General features: G+C 45.1%; 1 protein-coding gene across 1 annotated transcript in view; it reads right to left on the bottom strand.

Annotated features, from left to right (window-relative positions):
• The window catches only part of FBXW8 (F-box and WD repeat domain containing 8), a 118,478-nt gene that overhangs the window by 78,583 nt on the left and 17,513 nt on the right, over positions 1-22,382 (bottom strand). Inside the window, exons 3-4 of the mRNA XM_042909566.1 lie at positions 6,174-6,338; positions 3,502-3,590 (exon numbers count right to left, since the gene is read on the bottom strand). Of these exons, the coding sequence (XP_042765500.1) occupies positions 3,502-3,590; positions 6,174-6,338 (254 nt within the window). The remainder of the gene's footprint in view (positions 1-3,501; positions 3,591-6,173; positions 6,339-22,382) is intronic.

Genomic DNA, 22,382 nt, shown 5'->3' with positions numbered 1-22,382 from the left:
TTGGCTCAGGTCATGACCTCATGGTATGTAAGCTCGAGCACCACGATGGGTTTTGACGGGTTTTGCGTTGACAGTGTGGAGCCTGCTTGGAATTCTCTCTCTCTCCCCCTCTCTCTCTGCCTCACCCTGCTCTCAAATAAAAAAAAAAAAAAAAAAAAAAAAAAAAAGCTTACAAATTAACTGCACAGAAAATACAAGGCTGTGAATTATTTCAAAGTAAAGCCACAGCAAAAAACAAAAATGTCAAGGCAAAGCTGTGCTAGAAGCTGCAGACAGTCACTTCCCCAGGAGTCAGGAGGTGGGCAGATATTGGGGTGGGGTTAATACGCCAGGGGCTATAGATGCCCGTGGGAGGAGAGAAGACTTGAGTTGGGCCTTAAAGAATGGGGACTGGGTTCTTTTTAGGGTGATGAAAATGTTCTGGATGAGACAGTGGCAGAAGGTTACACAGCCTTGTGAATATACTAGAAATTACTGACTTCTGCAACCTAAAAGGGTACATTTTATGGTGTATGATTTATATCTCAATGTTAAAAAATAAAGAAGACATGGCCAGAGGCAACTGAGGCACCGTGGGAAAAGCCAAAGTTACCCTCAGGAGAGTAATCAGGAGAAAGGTAGGTTGGAAACCAATTTCAAAGGGCTCAGAACATCAGGAAAAGGTAACTTGAAATTACCATCTGTGAGATAGTAAGGGAAGCGAAGACTCATGGAAAAAAGAGCAAAAGACCAAAAGCCCTGAGAATAACATCTGCCTACTCTGCTGGAAGACAAGTCTGAGGGAGGAGGCGTCGTCCAGGTCCTGCTCATTTGAGGTCTGGGTCTCGGGCGGGTTTGAGCGAAAGAGTATTTGAAGGTCACTCTGGTTCTGAGTGAGGCAGAGCAAGGCAGACCCAAGATGGGGTCACCTGCAAGGCTAATCGTAATGCAAATTACTCTAGGCCTTAGCAACGTGACTCCAAAGCAGGAACTTTTACACAGAGGCTTGAAAAAGATGGGAAGAAGCAGGAGGTTTCATAACAGCCCTTGCTGTCAATTATATGAAACAAACTTAACAGATTTCGGTTTAGCTGTAGGTGCACAAAACTTAAGCCCCGGAACAAATTCCGCCTATGATCAAAGGGAGAGAAAGGAAAAGAAGCAAAACCAGAGAAACACAGGCTAAGGACGGGGGAAAGAGATGGCGAAGTGGCGTCTCTGCAGGCAAGTCCTTGGAGATGCACAGGCTGCACAAAGCCGGGCGAATACGACATCGATCGGGAATGAGGTAACCACAAACACCGCTGTCTCAAATGAAAAGGGATCCAAGATCTGACCCAGAAAACAAGCATCGTAACCACCAGATAAAATTTTAATGATAAACACAAGATGCTCTACGCACAAGCAAGACCGAAGTACCCAATGCCAGGCCGTAAACGCAAGGTCCTCTTAGGAAGAGGAGTCGGGAGGAGCCTCTCTGACCCACAGGTCCCGCTTCATCCTATCGACCCACCAAACTCTGCCACTGCTTTGCGTCGCGCTGGCATCATCTGTAACGTGGAGAAGCCCTCAGGGGAACGGACAGGCAGGAAAGAAAGGGCTGGCCTCTGGACTCGTGGCCGGCCTGCCCTTGTGAGGTCCGTGTCCAGATCAATTCACACTTGGCTTCTGAGATTAAAGTCCCCTTTAGCCATAATTTCTTCTATGACTCTCAGTCCAAACTCAATATTCTGTCCTCAAAGGCCTCCTGACACACCAGGAGACCCCTTGAAGCTAGAAGGACAGAGGTCCTTTCCAAGTTACCATGGAGTCTTAGAATTTGTGGGCAGAAAGGACCATATGGAACACGAGCTCTTAGGCCCACATTTTAGCAACGAGAGACAGAAGCCAAAAGCCGCACTTCCGTATTTATGGTCCACTCATCTTTCTAAAAACAGTAGTTCTACGGCATTTACAGCAAGGGCATTAACCTCTAAATTGTGGCCAGCAAAACAAAAGCTAAGGAAAAGTGTTCCTCCTGAGCAGATCTTGTTTAAAGCAAACATACTTTTTTTAGGCCCTGCAGACCACGGAACATTTACCTGTTTGGAGTTTCAACTCAAATGGTGTCCTTCGAGGAATGCTTAAGGATCGAGTCTTCTTGGGGCACCTGGGTGGCTCAGTCAGTTAAGCGTCTGACTTTGGCTCAGGTCGTGATCTCACAGTTTGTGAGTTCAAGCACCACATCTGGCTTTCTGCTGACAGCTCAGAGCCTGGAGCCTGCTCTGGCCTCTGTGTCTCCCTTGGTCTCTGCCCCTCCCCTGCTTGCCCCCTGTCTTTCAGAAGTAAATAAATAAATAAACATTAAGAATGGGGGAAAAAAAAAAAAAAAGGAAAGCGTCCTCTTTAAAGAAAAAGACTACCTACTACCAAGCTGTTCAGGCCAAGGTTTGTTTTTGGTTTCCTCCAAGTAGAAACCTCTCCTAGGGGACTCACCCCAAATCTAATCCAGACTCAGGGTTTTAAGTATTCTGGTCTCCACTTCAAATGTTAAGTATACAATTTGAGACTGTAATTCAAGATGGCTTTTTTTTTGTTTATTCATTTTTTCCTGAAAATTTGTTATTTTTTAAATATAATGTATTGTCAAATTGGCTTACATACAACACCCAGTGCTCATCCCAACAAGTGCCCTCCTCCATGCCCATCACCCACTTCCCCCTCTCCCCAAGCCCCCATCAACCCTCAGTTTGTTCTCTGTATTTAAGAGTCTCCGATGGTTTGCCTCCCTCCCTCTCTGTAACTATTTTTTCCCCTTCCCCTCCCCCATGGTCTTTTGTTAAGCTTCTCAAGATCCACGTACGAGTAAAAAACATGAGATCTGTCAAGATTGCTTCTCAATCCAAAGATGAAATAGGTCTCCTCACTGTACATTAAAGAAATACACAAACTGTTTCACATTTCTGTAGTCAAACAGGAAGAATTCACGAAAGGGGGTTTTGGGACAGAAGCCACTGGAATTTACAGAAGCTAAAATTCAATTTCTTCGTGATGGAGATAACTAAAAAGCCTCTTTCAGGACAAGTTAAGCAGCAGATACACACTGTGTGGCGGGGCAGGAAGATTATGTGTGGCCGCGGCCCTTCCTCCTAACGGCCTCAGAACAAGAGTAAGAGTGGGCTGTTTGTGCCAACACGTATCATTCTTGCTTGACTTTTTTATGTCTTCATAAAATACTGACGGTTTGCCTTAATGAAAATCTAACCTAACACGCCACAAGAGTGATTTAAAAGCCAGGAAAGACATATGGAGACAAATGGACTGTAGCTCTAGGCTACACCGCGCGCTTCTCACCACCAACTTCAGACTCCGATCCCGGACGGCAGAATCACGGAGAGTGTCCGTCTCAAACCCGGGCTGAGGCGGGAAGGTACACGCTCTCAGGGGAAGATCGCGGCACTGGGACTCAGAGGGTGGCGCGTGAGAAACGAAAGACCTTAAGATGAAGAGTTAATTACTATGTGAAAAATGGTTTTTGCTTACCCGGCAATGACAACGCCGTCATGGGAATGCACGTCACACAAAACCGCATCGGGAACGTGCTCCAGTTCGCTCACGGCACCTCTGCGATTCTGCATAAGGAGAAGGGGGATGCGGTTGGTCGTACTCTCGGGACACCCCGACGGCAGCACTCCGCGCTCAGCTACGCTCCACGGCCGTGTCTTACCACGGGTATCGTGCTCAAAGTCACCGGGGCGTTCCACGGGACCACGAGGACAGCTAATCTGCTAAGGCATTTACGAGTTACCCCACACAAGAAGACCGTGAACCCGGGGGCACGGCCGTGGGAGACGCTGCTCCCGCGCTCAGGGGGGTTACAGGCTAGAAAGGCAAGGCGTGCGCTCCACTAGGCCGGCAGGGGCACGTATCCGAAGAAACACAAAGTCTGTTTCGAAAGCGCAGTTCCGAGGACAGAAGGTATTTAAGGGTGTTTTACGTGCCAACAGCCCTTACGAACACTCAGAGGATGCGATGAGAGAGTACACACAGAGACAAAAGTCAGGATGGGGAAAGGAAGAAGACCGCAAGGTCAGAGGTTCGTGGAATTGGTATTTTTAAAGGGAACCCTAAAGCCCAGGATACGTGTGGTTCCTGAGACTAGATGGCAGGTAGCAGATGGGTTTTCCACCGTATGGACTCTGGTGACTTTTGAGTCACTTGTACAAAGATCATCATGCCGGCCACAGGCCAGGCTGTACGGGAGGAGCATTCAACAGTCATCCTCGCCACTACCCTATGAGCGGGCTGCCATCGGCCCCCACTTTAGAGAGGGGAGAACGGGGGCATCCGAAGGGAAAGCAACTTGCTCTAGCACCACCTTTCATGTTTCGATGGAGCTTTCTTTCTAGAATCACGGTAAGAATCCCACCATCACAGTCAGGGCAGGATTCCCCATTCCCCATTTCACTTTCGTAGTCCTCACTGTTAACAGGGCCAGGAAAGGGGCTGAGCCATCTGACTCCAGTCCGCTAACTCACTTATCAAGCGCTAACCAAACAAATGGCTTTATTCTTGCTAAAGACAACCAGACGTTCCAGTCAACTGTATGTGACTTGCAGCGGTCATGGAGGGCCAGATGCCTGGAGGCAGGGCTCCGGACACCTTCACTGCTGCCACCTCCAGCGGAGGAGGGGGTACCTGCCTCCCTCTGGGGCTTTCTCCACCACCAAAGAGGAAGCAGAAAACTTAGCGGCTGTGCTCTCTCAGGGTCTGACCGCTCGGAATTCGAGCCGATGTACACAGACCATTGCAGCACCCGTGCGCACAACTCAAAATATCCCTCCTTCCCGGAGGGAAAGGCCCCAGTTCAAGCTGACTCACCAGCTCTCCTTCAATTCCAGCCCTTCCTGCCAGGCTCGGGCCCAGCTCGTCTAAGCAGCTCTGTCAAACCCTCACAGCTGCCTCTCACCGACCTCCGTCACGCAGGCCCGGCCAAGCACATGGGCAAGAGGGCTGGGTGGGGAGGGGTCTCCACACGAGGCTATCATCCGGTGAGCACACAGCTGCGGGGCCAGGGTGCTTTTTGCTCAGAGGTGTCTTAACAGCCTATGAAAGGATACCTACGCGCGTTCCCCTTGGAAAGGCAGTTCTCAGCCGGGGGCCGTTGTGCCCCTGCCCCAAGGGACATCTGACACGCCTGAAGCCATCTGTGGCTGTCACGACGTGGGGTGGGTGGAGGATGCTATTGGCACCCACTGGGTAGAGGTTAAGGAAGCTGCTCAACATGCTTCCGCACACACAGGACAGCCCCCACCGAAGGAATTGTCCGGCCCCTAATGCGAGGTTGAGAAACACTGCTCCTATTCGCTTGGCTACAAACTGTGAGTTTACCCAGACCAAGAGCATCGGTCACTAATGAGGTTATGAGGTGACCGAGGACGGACCCGCACACAGGCAACGGGCCACCGTCAGTAATGAGCAAAAGCCTGTGATCTCAGAGTCCGTTAAGATGGACGTTTACAGGACTGGAGGCAGGAGGTGTGGTTCCACCGCTGCCCTACGAGGGGGTCTCCAGCTACCAGTAGGAAGGAGGGCCGCCACCGCACTGTGGTCTTGTCAGGCCTCGAACAGCTTTACGTAACGCCGTTCTTGACAGCGATTTCCTACAGAAACACAGCACCGTGCAAATTCTTAGCTGTGATCTAATATTTCTGTAGAGATTTTGAAGTGATAAATGCTATGGAAGCAAGCCAGTGGGTTATGTGAGGGGAGAGAAGACAGGACTCAGAGACGTTTAACAACCTCCCTCGCAGTCACTGGAAATCGCATTTGCGGCACTGCTTTCGTATTCAGGTGGTGCTTTTGCTTTGTTGATGCGTCAGGGGTCAGGGTCGGTGAAAGTGAAAGGGGACTGCACTGAGCACGAGCCATCCGAGGGGAGGGGGCGGCACCCCAACCTCACCCCTCCTCTCCTAGAGAACAGGATGCTCCCCAACAGCGCGGTTGCAAAGGGGGGCAGATACCCTAATGGCAAGCAAAACGGGCAACGAACCACCGGCAGCCGACAGGAGGCTCACCGCACTCCTCTTTGCTTTTGGCAGTTAGTTGGCCTCAGGCCGTAATCGGAGGGCCTGCGGGGGTTAATCCGGGGCCTGGATTCCCTCGTCCTTGCCGGCTATTCTTCAGTACAGGTAATGAGATTGGCCACCGCCTACCTTCCAGTTGGTTCTTAACATGTGTTCCTTGGCTCGGCACTCTTGGAAGATGAGCTTCCAGCACGAGTAATCAGAGATGCTGCTCTCGGGAAGGTGCCCTTCCTGCCGGCACAGCCGGTACCAAAGCACTTCATCTTCGGCAATCACCTTCCACGTCTTGCTCACCTAAAACGGCACAAGTGACACAAATGTCGAATTCTGCAATTAGAGAAGCCCCTCGCCATCCAAAAATCAATCAACACCTTTATTATTACCCCGAGTTTATGGCAGTATAAAACGTCTCATTAACAAAACATTCTGAGGTGGAAAAGAAATACAAGCAAACGTTTCCAGTTTTATTTTTCGAATTTCCAAACTGTTGCTCTATCGTTTCATAACACATGTTAGATGCCTCGGTTAAATTATTATATAACATGTAAGGAAATTATTATATAACATGTAAGGAAAAAAATACACAAATACATAAACGGCAAAAAATATAAACTGCGACTGTACAGTTTTTCAGACCAGAATGTCTTCACTTTCTTTTTACCAATAGGCACGTGTATTTCTTTCCTTTTCTTTCTTTCTTTCTTTTTCTTTTTTTTTTTTTTTTATATTTCTTCTTATACAAGTGGAGACTGACTGTCTCTGAAATAAAAGGCTGTAAGAAAATCAATATCCATAACTCAACACTTCTGGTCATATGAGAAATTCAAATTTGTATTATGTAGAAAAACTTAGACTTTAAGTGGATAGACTAAAAAAAAATTTTTACACAAAACTCAAGCTGTTCACCAGGACCATAACGTCTGATAGAGAGAAATTAATGTTCTGTCTGGACTGAATTTCAAACCCCAACAGTATCCAGAGGAAATGGCCATTTTTGCTATTAGTATTCTGTCCTCCAAACCTAACTCAGGGGACAAAGCATTTACTTCTTCACAGGATACCGTACAAAGTTGTACAAAAGGTGGACTCTGTTGGCAAGATGAGAGAATGATCCAGCAGATCGACATGATCTTGAGTCTGTGGGGTCAAGTGCTTAACACTTGCCGCCCATCTAAAGGTTGAGACTCATTTCTAATAAAGTGAAGGTCACGGCCACTGGTTTACAGTAACCTGTGCTCCTGAACACTCCCTTGGGGCCACTTCACGACGTAGAATACACAGACAGAAGAGAGAACGCGAGACAAAGTAGGCGAGAGTGCACACAGCATGTGTCTCATTAGGATTCCTCGTTTGAAGAAGTACCAATAGGTAGTTCACTTTTAGGATGGCAGAATAAAGACTCCAAAAATCTGCTCCTACATTCAAGCAACAAGAATACTGCCAAAAGTTGTCAAAATCAACTTTTTCAGAACTCTGGAAATTAACTAAAGACTTTCAACATTCCGAGGAGCATTTATTCAAGAAAAATGTTTTCATCTTGGTAAGGGCAACTACCTCCATGTTGTTTTAACTTGCACTAATCCCATCCTCCTCTTCCGGCACCACAGGTAGCTCCACGGTAACCTTGAAAAACAACAGCCTCGCAACTATGGTGGCTGTGAAAACCAGCAGCCTGGAAGACACCGAAGGGGCCAGATGGCTTCACAGGTGCCCAAAATGCCATCCCCAGGGAATGGTCACCGTTTGACCTGTGAGACAGCCTGCTGGAAAGCTCTCTTCTGGAGGCTTGTCTTTATCTGACCTGACTCAAAGCTTCCTCTGCCTTACCTCCAGGGCATTTGTCCCAAACAGTAAGGGAGAACTGTTTAAGGTTGTGGCTGCCTGAGGTATCATTACCATCCTGGGGCTACAAAGAGTTGACCGAAACCTTAAAAGGGAAACCTGGGGAATGGGATGTCCATAAGGGGCTTTGAAAGGCTCCCACAGATTTCTGGGAGTCAGCGTCATGCACCTGTATAGGACTGTGTGTGCGCCCAGAAAAGGGGTCAGAAGGCCCTGACCTGTCACTCTGGCTAAACTTGAAGCTTTGCACAGCATGATGTGAAGGCTAAAACAGAGTTGTGAACTGCTGGCACAATGAAAGCCAACATACAGAAAGCAACTCCGCAAAAGATGGAGATTTATTGCTTCAACATATTTAAGGAAACCTCTGTCCAATCACTAACCACTCAGCTAAATGAGCAGAGATTTCAGTGGTCACACATGACAGAAAATACAAACCAGAGTATTAGTCCAGAAAAGTCACTAAAAAATAGCAGCAATGACAAACAGCAACAACTAACTCTCCAGAAGAGAGTGAATCACATTTTAAAGGAGTTGGCACATTTTAAAAGTCCAGTTTTTAAACACAAAATGTAGACACATGCAAAGAAACAGTAAAGAATGAACCATATATGGAAAGAAAAAGCAGCCTGAGCAAGTCCAGACTTTGGACTTATTAAACTAAGACTTTAAGTCAGCTATTCTAAACATGTTCAAAACACTAAAGGAAAGCATGTCTAGAAAAATAAAAGTTATAAGCACAATGTTTCACCAAGTAGAAAATAGTGATAAAGAAACTTAAAAAAAACACAAGTTTTAAAGTCAAAAAGCACAGTAACTGAAATAAAAAATTCAATAGAGGGGCTCAACAGATTTGAGCTAACAGAATAATCAGCAAACTCAAGGTCAATTAAGATTATCCAGTCTAGGGGCATCTGGGTGGCTTAGTTGGTGGGGTGTCCAGCTTCGGCTCAGATCATGATCTCGTGGTTCAGGAGTTCAAGCCCCGCATTGGACTCTCTGTTGTCAGCACAGAGCCTGGTTCGGTTCCTCTGTCCCCCCTCTCTCTCTGCCCCTCGTCAGCTCGTTCTGTCTCTCTCCCTCCCCCTCTCCCCCCCACCCCTTTCGGAATAAATAAACTTAAAAAAAAAAAAAAAAGATTATCTAGTCTAAGGAAAAAAAAAAGGACAAAAGAACCCCCCTTCCCAAAATTAACAAAATTAACAGAACCTCAGAGACCTACTGGATACCATCCAAGTGGATCAACAAAGGCATTATGGGAGTCCTATAAGGGAAGGAGAAAGGGGTAGAAGGAACATCTGAAGAAATAATGGCCAGAAACTTTCCAAACAGGATGAAAAACATTGATCCACACACTAAAGCAGCTCACTGAACTCCATGAAGGATAAACTCAAAGAGATTCACACCTAGACACATCATAGTCAAACTGTTGAAAACTGGAAAGCAACAAAAGAAAAAGACACATTGTGTGTTCTTCTCATTAAAAATTAGGGAGGTCATGGGGCGCCTGGGTGGCGCAGTCGGTTAAGCGTCCGACTTCAGCCAGGTCACGATCTCGCGGTCCGTGAGTTCGAGCCCCGCGTCAGGCTCTGGGCTGATGGCTCGGAGCCTGGAGCCTGTTTCCGATTCTGTGTCTCCCTCTCTCTCTGCCCCTCCCCCGTTCATGCTCTGTCTCTCTCTGTCCCAAAAATAAATTAAAAACGTTGAAAAAAAAAATTAAAAAAAAAAAAAAAATTAGGGAGGTCAGAAAGCAGTCGGCTGGCATATTCAAAGTGCTAAAGGAAGAGACTGCCAACCAGTAACTGCATCTAGCGAAACTATCCCCCCAAAATAAGAGAGAAATTATTCCAAGATAAATAAAAATAAGATAATTCATCACTAGTAGACTTGTCCTACAAGAAATACCAAGGGAGTCCTTTAGGCTAAAATACAAGGACACCAGACAGGAACTCAACCCACATAAATAAAGAAAGCAAACCAGTAAAGGTCATTACAAGAGTAAATATAAAAGACAGTATAAATATAGTTTTGCTTGCAACGCTTTTCTTTTACCTAATTAAAAAGATAACTGCCTAAAGTATAAAGTTGTGTTGAAAGGCTTTTAACAATAAAGACATAATTTGTATGAAATAATAGTTCAAAGAAGGGAGAAGGAATGAAGTTATATCGTAGCAGTTTTGCTATACTATTGAAAGTAAGTTGGCATTAATACAAACTAGATTGTTTCAAGACGTCAGTTGTAATCCCTGGGCAATCATTAAGAAAAAACACTTTAAAAAGAGTAGCAAAAGATAAAAGGAATTAAAACAGTATGCTAGAAAAAGGTCTACTTAAACACAAAAGGAGGCAGTAATGAAGAGAAAGAGGAACGAAAATGACATAAGACATACAGAAAACAAATAGCAAAATGGCAGATATAAATGCTTCCTTATCAATAATTATATTAAATGGAAATGGACTAAGCACTCCAAGCAAAAGACAGAGATTGGTGGTATAAATAAACATGACCTAAGGATATGCTGACTACAAGATAACTACATACTTTTTTTTTTTTTTTTAAGTAGGCTTCACTCCCAGTGTGGGGCTTGAACTCACAACCCTGAGATCAAGACCTGAGCTGAGATCAAGAGTCGGACACTTAACTGACTGAGCTGCCCAGATGTCCCCATACATTTTTTTCAAGTAAACTCTGCACCCAACGTGGGGCTCAAACTCACAACCCCGAGATCAAGAGTCACATGCTCTACCAACGGAGACAACCAGGTGCCCTGAGACACACATACTTTAGATCCACACACACAAACAGTAAAAGGATAGAAAAAGGTATAACTTGTAAGCAGTACCTGAAAGAGAGCTAGAGTGCATATACCAATACCACTTAAAGTAATTTTTAAGACAAAAATGATTACTAGAGACAAAAGATATTTTTATAATGAGGGTCAATCCATCACAAAAACCTAACAATTGTAAATATATTTTCCTAACAACAAAGCCCCCAAACACAAGCAAAAAAATGAAAAAACTGAAGAAATGGATAATCGGACTCCAATACCCACTTTCGATAAAAGACAGAATAAGTAGAGTATCTATCAACAAGAAAATAGAAGAACCCAACACTATAAACCAACTAGACATAAGAGACATCCATGGAACACTCTACTCAACAGCAATTTGAGCATTATTCTCAAGTGCAACGGAACACTCTACAGGATAGACCATATACCAGGCTATAAAACAAATCTCAATAAATTCAAAAGAACCAAAATTATACAAAGTATGTTCTCTGACCACAGTGGAGTGAAAATCAGAAATTGATAAGAGGAGGAAATATGGGAAATTCACAAATGTGTGGAAATTAAACAACACACTAACAAACGTTAACATGCTAAACAACCAATGTGTCAAAGAAGAAACTGCAGAAGAAACTAGAAAATACTCTGCAGTGAGTGAGAATAACAGAACGTTCAAAACTTATGAGGCACAGTGAAGGCAGTGCTTAGAGAAAAATTTATAGCTATAAATTCCCATATTTTAAAAAATCGAAAATCTATAACCTAGCCTTCCAGAGGCTAGGTTAGAGAAAAAGAAAACTAAACCCAAGAAGAAAATAAAAATTACAACAGAAACGGGGCGCCTGGGTGGCTCAGTTCGTTGAGCATCCGACTTCAGCTCCGAGCATGATCTCATGGTTCAGGAGTTTGAGCCCCACATCCGGCTCGCTGCTGTCAGCACAAAACCTGCTTTGGATCCTCTGCTCTGTCCCCTTCTCTCTCTACCCCTCCTGGCTTGTGCTCACTCTCTCAAAAATAAACATTAAAAAAAATTTACACACACACAAATTACAACAGAAATAAGTGAAACAAAAAGAAAATGAAGTAAGTAAAAACTGATTACTTGCAAAGATCACCAAAATTTACAAACCTTTAGCTAGACTGACCAAATGGGGGCGTGGGTGTGGAGAAGGCTCAAATTCCTAAACCCAAGGAGAGGGGCCATCACTATCGACAACCACAAAAACGAAAAGCATTATAAAGGGACACTATGAACAATTTATATGCCAAAACTAGGTGATTATAGGCAAATGCTTAGAAAAAGACACAAAGTACTGAAGTTAACTCGAGAGGATGGAAAATCTGTATAGACTTACAAGAGGTTACATTAGTGATTAAAACAACAACAACAACAACAACTTAGCACAAAGCAAAGTCCAAGCCTAGATGACATCACTGGTAAATTCTAAATGTTTGAAAAGAATTTTTAAAATGGTTAAAACTAAGTTAAAAGAACTTTTAAAAGAATTAACTCTTACCAAATGTTTTAAAAGATTAATGAATTAACCAATCATTCACAAATTCTTCCAAAAACAAAACAAAAGAGGAGGGAACACTTCCCAACACCTTCTACGAGGCTAGGATTTCTCTGATATCCAAACCAGACAAAGACCTCACAAGAAAACTACAAACCAATAATTCCTGATGTGATGAACATACGTAAAAATCTTCAACAAAACCCTAGCAAACTGAATCCAGCTATGTACAACAAGGGTAGTACGTCATAACCCTGTGCGATTTGTCTCAGGAATGCAGAGTCAGTTTTAACACACAAATATCAAGGTGATATCCTGGTACTAGGGTCAAGGACAAAAACCACATGCAGTTCTCAGATTAACAAACACTTTAAAATTAAAGGGAGTTCATTATATTCAAAATAAATCTGTACTATACAAAAGAGTTCCTTCACATAATGATGTCCCTAAAGAGCCCTAAAGTGATAGGGATATAAATATAAATTTGATCAACTTTTTAGGAAGGCGTTCAAGGTCACCTGTATTATCCAAGGAGCAGCGAGATATAATAGAAAACCAGTTACACTTGGGGTGAAAAAAACCCCAAACCTCAGATTCTTGTGTCCAGGCTTTCACTAACTAGCTGCGGGACTGTGACAAGGTCACTAGGCTTTTCCGCACCGCTTTCCTCCTCAGTGGTGGGGAGGAATCGACACCCTAAAATGTCTCTTGCAACACTAAACTATGACCTTGGGGCCTTGGTTTTCTCATCCTCCAAATGTGAGCCACCATATCCCACCACCCACAGAGCTGTTGTGCATCTCAAAGGGTTCAAGTGTGTGCAAGTGTAATTCTTTACACACAGGTCACACGCTACACAGGTCACCACCGATAACACTACAGGATACGGCTCCTTATTGTAAACTTACGCTGCTCCAATTACTTTAAAGAAGTCATTAGCTTTTTATTTTTACAAATAACTTTTATTAAATCTATAGTGGGGTGCTACTTGCTCCACGGCAGCAGAAAGAGGCTAGAACTTAGAAGTAAAAGTTAGTCTGAGGGGCGCCTGGGTGGCTCAGTCAGTTAATTGTCTGACTTCGGCTCAGGTCATAATCTCACAGTTCGTGAGTTCAAGCCCCACGTCAGGTTCTGTGCCAACAGCTCAGAGCCTGGGGCCTGCTTCAGATTCTGTGTGTGTGTGTGTGTGTGTGTGTGTCTGCCCCTCCCCCACTCACGCTGTCTCTGTCTCTCAAAAGACAGACATTAAAAAAATAATTTAAAAAAATAAGTAAAAATTAGAATCTAAGAACTCGGGTTGTTTCAGTGTCAAAATTTCTGATTTTCCATCTCGAGCAGAATATATTAAAAACATTCCTTAGGGTACCTTATTCAACGGAAAGGACACTAAAAGTGTCCAAGGGACACTGACCCACAGAACATTCTTGTGATGGCACACTGAAATTCTGGCTTCCTTGATTACATTTTTGCTGTGCACGCGGGCATGTAAGCTCTAGGTGTGACAAACAATCATGTCACCTAGGTCACCTTCCCTTTAGGCACGGGCACTCTGCGTGGAAGGCACGGCGTCAGAAATTAGACCAGGTGGCACAAAGTAGTACGAGGCTCCAATCGCTTTTCTGAACCAAAGTGCTGCACCATGATGCAGCAGGGGTCACACTGGCTCCAGCGTTCGATTGTTTAGGAACTGAAGAAGAGAGGTCCCGGAGACCAACCGGGGCAACTCCCCACCCCAGGAAGGGCTCCTCCTGGCAGCCCTGCTTGGGGAGAGGCTTCTGCAGAGAGCTGACCCTCACATCGGGCTGATCGACCGCAAAGCAGTCTGGCTATTAGGAAGTACTTCCTCCCTTTCCTTAGTAAAGGGATTCCACCCATGGCCCTAATTTTGCCTTTCCGAAGAAATCTCTCTTCCTTCTTCCACCTGATAGTTCTTCAAAAGGCTGAAGATACCACCATGATTCCCCTTAGTCATCTCGTAGGTCTAACTATCGTCCATTTCTTCAACTAACTGCCCTAGGACTAGACTGGTTCGTGTACCCATGATCTCTGAACGTACCCTAGTATTTAGGCATATACAGTAACGCCCTTCACATGTGGTACTCAGGATGGAACACTATCCCAAATGTGGGCTGTCAAGTGCCGCAAACAGGAGGATTTTATCAGACGCTAATTTGCTGCTTCACTTGTAAATACACCATCGTGGCTACTAAACTCACAGTGCACCAAACCTTCTGGAGTCTGTTTAGTTAATTAAACATTTAAGGCAAACAACAACAAAAATGCTACAAACACCTGTGGACTCACCATCCCACTTAAGATACTGATAAGTTTTTTTTTTTTCAACGTTTTTTATTTATTTTTGGGACAGAGAGAGACAGAGCATGAACGGGGGAGGGGCAGAGAGAGAGGGAGACACAGAATCGGAAACAGGCTCCAGGCTCCGAGCCATCAGCCCAGAGCCTGACGCGGGGCTCGAACTCACGGACCGCGAGATCGTGACCTGGCTGAAGTCGGACGCTTAACCGACTGCGCCACCCAGGCGCCCCAAGATACTGATAAGTTTAAGGTCCCACGGGGCACCTGGGTGGCTCAGTCAGTTGAGCGTCCGACTGCGGCTCAGGTCATGATCTCACAGCTCGCGAGTTCGAGTCCCGGGTTGGGCTCTGTGCTGATAGCTCAGAGCCTGGAGCCTGCTTCGGCTTCTGTGTCTCCCTCTCTCTCTCTGCCCCTAACCCACTCGCATTCTGTCTCTGTCTCTCTCAAAAATAAATAAACATTAAAAATATTTTTTTAAATAAATAAAATAAAAATAAATAAAAATAATAAAGTCCTGTATATTTCTGATGCACATACTCTCCCCTGCCTCAAGGGTAATCTGAATTTGGTGTTCATCATTCTTCAGAGATTTTTTGTTTTTTTTAAACACAAACGGCAATTAAAGTCCCTACCTCTTACTTTCACTGTATGTTTTTTTTAATATAATTTTAAAGCCCATTTTAAACCCCAGCTCACTGTACCCACCCCCTTCCCAGCATTTTAGCACATCCCTGAATCCCAATTCTGTCATCTGTTGCGTTAGCTACTTCTCCCATGCACAACTCTTCTGCAAAATATGGTCTGCGGGCCTTTGCGTCTTATTCACAAAAAAAAAAGTTAACCAGGATGGGGCTGAGGACAGAGCCCGTGGCAAACCACTACAGCCCTCCCCCCGACCAAGGCTGACACGGGTCCATTGAGAAGCCCACCCCAGGCCTGGCCACAGCACCAGTTACAAATCCACTTACCCACCTGCCAGCCCACACTTCCCCACCTTAGCCAGGAGGGCGTCAGGGAAACCAACCCGCACCTGATCACAAGGGGTCAGGCCATAAAGAAGGGGAGAGCGACTCTGTAACGCCGAAGCTCCAGTTCTGACGAGACAGAACAGCACGGTTTTATTAATTTGGGCGTGTTTGGTCCACAGCTGAGCCTGCCCCTGCCAAGAGCGGTGTCTGTCCATCTGTCTGTGCCAGAGCTGAGTCTGAGCACCGGGCAGTCACGAAGAGCAGAGAGGGACGGACCAACGTGAGCTGTGAGGGAGCCAAGCCACAACTCAAATGGTTCCAGAGCAGAATCACCTCCCTAGCAGACCTCTGGGATTCGGGGTTAAATAAAGTAGAAGATCAGGGCTAACAGCCAGCAGCCCTAATGGGTCCTCAAAGGCAGCAAGTGCTAACTAAACACAGGGCAGCTGCCCTCTGATCTGGGGATACGTGAGCCTTTTCGGTCAAAATTATAAAATGTAAAATGTTGTAAAAACTATGAAATGTAACTGGACAAAAGACTCGGAGTAGCTGAGACAGAATATAAACGGTAGGCATTATTGCACACACTGGCACTTTCCAAAGCAGGTTCAGTAAAACAACAGCTCCTCGGGGGGGGGTTAATAATGTTACTTTTAAAAAGGATTCCATGGTCGGGGTGCCTGGGTGGCTCAATCGGTTGAGCGCCCGACTTCGGCTCAGCTCATGATCTCACAGTCTGTGGGTTCGAGCCCCACGCCGGGCTCTGTGCTGACAGCTCGGAGCCTGGAGCTACTTCGGGTTCTGTCTCCCTCTCTCTCTGCCCCTTCCCCACTCATTCTCTCTCTGTCTCTCTCTCAAAAATAAACATTAAAAAAATTTTTTTAAAGGATTCCATGGTCAGAGGAGTTTGGGGAACAGTGGCTTAAACAAAACTAAGCAGGGCTATTCGCTGAAGAACTTCTGAGAGCTTTTGACCAACCGACACGTGCTGGAGCTCTCTCAGAAGGATGGGATACGCTGCGTTCCTCAAACTTACTTGGCTCCTGAACGCTTCCTGCAAGAACAGCCTGAGAGCTTTAGTGCTCTGCAGAAGACACTGGAGAGAACACCAATATGGGTTACCGGTGACCTGATTAAGGTCTGTGCTGGCCACAAGGAGCAGCAATTCTCCACCTGCCAGCTCAAGCTGCCAAACAGACCCCCTTTGCAGAACACTTCTCCCCTGTGGTGGGGAAGCTACAGGGAAAGGTTTTGGTCTCTGCCTTTACAGTCAGGTTGGATCCCAAGCCTGGACCAAGTGTGGGACGATATTTTTAACTCTCTAATGCAAAAATTAGCTACAGGACATTTGTTCTTTGTTATTTTATTTTTTTAATTTTGTTTAACGTTTATTTATTTTTGAGACAGAGAGAGACAGAGAGAGACAGAGCATGAACGGGGGAGGGGCAGAGAGAGAGGGAGACACAGAATCGGAAGCAGGCTCCAGGCTCCGAGCCATCAGCCCAGAGCCCGACGCGGGACTCGAACTCACGGACCGCGAGATCGTGACCTGAGCCGAAGTCAGACGCTCAACTGACTGAGCCACCCAGGCGCCCCTGTTGTTATTTTAACTAGATGGAGCCACTGAATCAGCGGCAGCGTTTGAAGAAAACCCAAATCCGATGCTCAGTGATTACAAACTAGAAGATACCAGTTAAAATAAACATTCTGGAATAGTTTTCATGAGATCGACTAAACCATACAGTTCTCAGCCACATTAAAATGGAGGAACTTTTTTCTCAGTGAGACCTTCAAGAAGTCCCCCATACATGAGACCTTAAAAGCACCGGAAGCAGAAAACAGGTTTTTCTCTCCCCTTCAAAGAAAATGCCAAGTCACTTTAAACAACATGACCTGAAATTTGTATAACAGGGTTTGGGGATGAAAAAGGGAGAACAAAAAGTCGATGTTTCGGTACATCACTCCCACTGCTAGCCCCTAGATCACAGGGCTTATTCTGTGGAAAGTAATATTCAGGATAAAGTTTAAATCCCGGATAACCAACAATAATCTCTTTGAGGGATTTACAAAAACTAGAGGCGAGAGTTCCTTCCAAAAAGGGATCAGGACTATACCTACAGTTAGGTATTAAACACAGAAACGTGCCAACAATTTCTTTGGCAAACTGTAAAGGGAGGGTGCTTTTTCTCTCTTCTTTTAAAGGAGCACAAAAATGACGGGTTTTAAGAATTTCTTTCAATCCTGAAAGGAAAAACAAAACAAAATAATAAGACCTAAACTTTCACAATTTTAAAGATTCTCACCAAAAAGAAAGCTAATAGTTTAAATTTCTTACATTAAATTAAATCTTGCAAGTTTATAAGCCTGAATTTTCCAAAGGCCTAATGGTCTTCAATACGCTAGGACTGGAATGGCTCTGCCCAGTAAAAGCCCCACTGAGTGAGCCTCAGCTGTGAGAATTTGCTAATAAAAGTGTCTCCAGCATTTTGCTTTATAGCACCACTGTGAATTACAGCATCAAAAAAAAAAAAAAAAAAAAAAAAAAAAAAAAAAAAAAAGGAAAGAAAGAAAGCCCTTGGCTCAAAAACTAGCTTTATTAACTCTGCCTGGATTAGGGTTACCAGTGAGGCCCACGACAAGGGGAAAAGCATCATTGTTCTAGTCACATGTTCACGAATCAAGTCTATTTGGGGAAGATACAGCTTGCACAGACAGTTCTACATACACTCATTATCTCAATTTCCTTATCTCCTTTTTCCCCATTCACTCTCAAACCTGCTCACCCCAGCCCCAGACTCACCCCGTGTGCACCATGCCACGGACTCTGGTCAAGGTTGCCCGTGACCTCCAAGGTGCTAAATCCAATGGCTACTTCTCAGTCCTCCTCTCGCTTGACTGACAGTTGCACTTAACCCTCTGATCGCCGTCTCCTCCTCGAAAAGGTCATCCCTTGGTTCCAGGGGACCGTGTGCTCTGGGTTTCTCCCCACGTCACAGGGACCGCCTTCTCCAATGCCTCATCTTGGCCTCTCACCACTGTGGTGTGACAGGGCTCAATCCCTGAGTCCCCCACCCCCTTCGCTCACTTCCCTGATGACCTCGTCCAGTTTCCTGGACTTAAATGCCAATGATGCGCTCACGGCTCCCCAGTTCCTATCCCCGTCCAGCCTCACATCTCACTACTGATCTTCCCCCAAAACTTGGTCATCTCACGGTCTTCCCCTGGTCAGTAACCACAATCTCGTCCGTGCGGTTGTTGAGGCCAAATAAACAGAGTCCCGGCCAACTCCACTTTCTCTCCCCCTTCCATTGCCATTGGCAGTCCCGACTTCGCCCACATCTACTGGCACCACGCGCTCCAAGCCACCATCTTCTCTCGTCTGGGTTATTTGAGTAGCTCACTCACGGGTCTCCCTGCTGCATCCTTGTCCCCCTTCAAGTCCGGTCTCCACACAGCAACCGAGATGATCCCGCTCAGAAGGGAAGTCAGACCTTGTAACTACTCCGCTCAAAGCACTCGAATGGCTTCCCGCCTCATTCCGAATAAACGTTCAAGTTATTTTGACGGATTTAAGTGCCTTTCACATTTTCACTATTTCTTCTTCTCTTATCCCCATCTGCTCATTATACCTTCACCCCTATTAGTTTCCTGTTGGTGCTCTAACAAATTACCACAAACCTAGTATCTAAAAACAATACAAATTTATTCTGTTTGGTTCTGGAGGCCAGAAGTCTAAAATCAAAGTGTAGGAGGCAGGGCTCCATTTCTTCTGGAGGCTTTGGGGGAAATATCTGTTTCCCTCTTTCCACCTTCTATTCCTCAGCTTTGTAGTCTGTTCCTCCATTTTCAGAGCCAACAACGCACCATTTTCTCTTCTCTCTGACCTCCAGCCTCCCTCCTGGAGGGAGCCCACCTGGATCATCCAAGATAACCATCCCATCCCAAGATCCTTAACCTCCTCACATCTGCAAAGGCCCATTACCAGACAAGGTAACATACGCATAGGTTCTGAGGATTAGGAAGTGGACATCTCGGGGAAGGGGCATTATTCTGTCTACCACCTCCCCCCGGCTCTGACCTTCCTGCTGTTCCTCTACCCTAACAGGCGCGCGCCACCTCAAGGCCTCTGCACCTGCTACGGGCCTCCGCCAGAGACCTGCACAGCTTCTTTCTTCCCTCGTTCAGGTCTTTGCCCAAAGGTCACCTTCTCTGTGAAGTCTTCCCTGGCCGCTTACAAGGGCAGCCCCCACATCACCTCTGTGGGCACAGGTTTCTCCATAGCACACATCACCCTCTGGAACACACGTTACTTAACTGGGCGCTTACTAAAGGGGTAAATAACTGAAAGAGACGGAGAAACAAGTCCAACTTTTAAAAATTCAACACTTAGAAAAAAAACTGCATTGCTTTTATTTGCAATGGCCAGCTTCTGGCATGTACTGTCCTCAAGAGGCTCTGACTTTCTTATAAATACCAGTTCTCGCTTTCTGGGGTTTTTTCCCCCCCTTCTTTTAAACTTTTTAATTAGGGACAATTTCAAACACACACAAAATAAAGTGAGCAGTAGAAAGAGCCTCAGGACTCAGTCCCCAGGACTCAGTTCAAGTAGTTATCAAGACCCTGCCCTTCTTCTTGCAGCCGGCTCCCCATCTTCTCCCAGAGTTGCTGTTTTTCAGTCACCCCCGTTAAAGGAGGCAGCCACGGTAACTCTGCGAATTAAAAGGAAACCCCTGAGGGGGCCTGGGCCCGGGTCATGTGTCCCTGGGAGATGGAGTCAAGTGGCAAAGGCCACTATTAAGGACGAAAGGAACCCTGCCAGCAGTTACAGGTTTTCAGAATCATTTCTGCTAAGAAAAATCAATCTAGCAGCGCTTGGCTGTGGACTCCCAGCTTGAAAGACTCCATGAAGATCTTTAGCCATAAAACCTCAGATTTTAGTTGCTTCTGTTTGGATATCTGGGAAGATCACGAGATCGCATTTTCCTTAAAGCCTGAAATATCAGGGGTGCCTGGCCGGCTCAGTCAGTAGAGCGTGCTACTCCTGATTTCAAGGTTGTGAGTTCAAGCCCCATCTCGAGTGTAGAACCTACTTAACAACTTCAAACATCATGGTCTATCTAGTGTGGTGGGCTTTGGTTCCCAATTTATCTATTTTGGTATCACCTGCTTCTTGCTCACCAATTTTATCATACATCTTAAGCTGTTAACCTCCGTCTCTTCCCTTGTTCCTTTATTGCTCTCTTCATGCACGTTTTTCTACTTCTCACTTGAAGAATGTGACATTGTTACCTATGCAGCTAGATTTCTAAAATTTTACTTTAGCAAATATACATAAATAAAATGTGATACAAATGAAAATTAAAAAAAAGACCAAATTATAGAGATGAAAACAGATCAGGGTTGCCAGGGGTTAGGGATGGGGAGTGGCAGAGGTGGCCAGGCCAGAAAAGGTAGCACAAAAGATCCTTGTGATGAATGTTGTATACCTTTACTGTGTGGTCACACAAATCCACCACACCTGTGATAAAACCGCACAGAACTAAATTCACTCACAAGTGTACGTAAAACTGTGGAAATCTGAGTAAGCTCCGTGGACCGTACTGAGGTCAGTTTCCTGGCTTTGATAGGACTAGGTCGTTCCGCAAGATATTGCCAACGAAGGAAACTGGGGGAAGAGAACACAAGACCTCTCCGTACTATCTTTTGCAACTACCCATGAATTTATGATTATTTTTAAAGTTTTAAAAATGAAAGTCAGTAAATCCTAAAACCGTTACTCCTCAGAATTATTCATATTGTAATATAATAGCAGGCTTACTCTTCCCATAAAAAAAAAAAAAACTTTCTGTAACTTTGAACTCGGTTTTGTAATTGTTATCCATTTAAAAATATTATCTTTTAAAGTGCCAGGGATCTTGTGGGCGTGCACACACACCCACATACAGAACCATAAAATTATAAGTAGCAAAATGATAAAGCCGTTCAATGAATCGCCCAGTGCGTAACCTTGTTTACTACAAGTCACACTGTTCTCGAGACATCCCGGCATGGAACACTCCCACAACGACACTAAATCCCTCGGGGGACAACTATGGATAGCAAGGAGCTAGAAAGGTCAGCATCAGAGGTATACAAGGATCACAAACTAATGTAGCAGGACTTTCTTTCTGGAAGCACAAAGCCTACAAAGCAGAAAAAGAGGGGATGCAGAAAAGAGCCAAAGTCAAAGCAAAATCACTTCTCCTGCACAGTTCGTGGCATAATTAAATCTCAACAAGTCCTTCCCGATCTGGGTTCCTTACTGTTAGTCAGTTACCAATTTGGCATGCAGATCTAAGCAAACAGGTTTTCTCCAAGGGCACACATATAGTTCATGGTGCCAATTCCACTAGAACTGGCCCAATTTCACTAAAATCCCAAGGTGGCTCGATTAAAAGAGAAAAGAGACAGACAGGGACAGACAGAGCAAGCCCCCTCTAAAATCAAATCATAAAGCAGCAGGACATTCCACTCAACAGAAGGACTTTTTCCCAGTTTCAAAAATAAAAACACCCCAAGAAACAAATGAAAATGCTACTCATCTTTATTACTTTGCAGTTGTATTTTAATGCTCGAAAAAACAAAGCCAATTCTAAAAATCACTGGCCGCCCATGGTCACTTTCATGAAAAGGCGCTATTAAAAAAAAAAAAAAAATTCTTCGGTTCATAGACCAGAGCCACCGGAAGGGTTCTGCTTAAGAATCTTTTCTATTCATATACGTGTGCTCTAAAAATTAGATTGAAAGGAAAAACAAAAAACAAACCCAACTGGCCAAAGAGAGAAGAATTCTGGTGGACAATTGGACCACTGTGCTGCAAATGAAACCGTTCACACCTGCACAATAATCTCACCAGCATAACGAATC

This window comes from Panthera leo, chromosome D3 (genome assembly GCF_018350215.1).
Source record: "Panthera leo isolate Ple1 chromosome D3, P.leo_Ple1_pat1.1, whole genome shotgun sequence".
NCBI lineage: Eukaryota > Metazoa > Chordata > Mammalia > Carnivora > Felidae > Panthera > Panthera leo.
The sequence above is the reverse complement of the archived record's forward strand: the minus strand, read 5'-3'. Positions and strand labels throughout refer to the sequence as shown.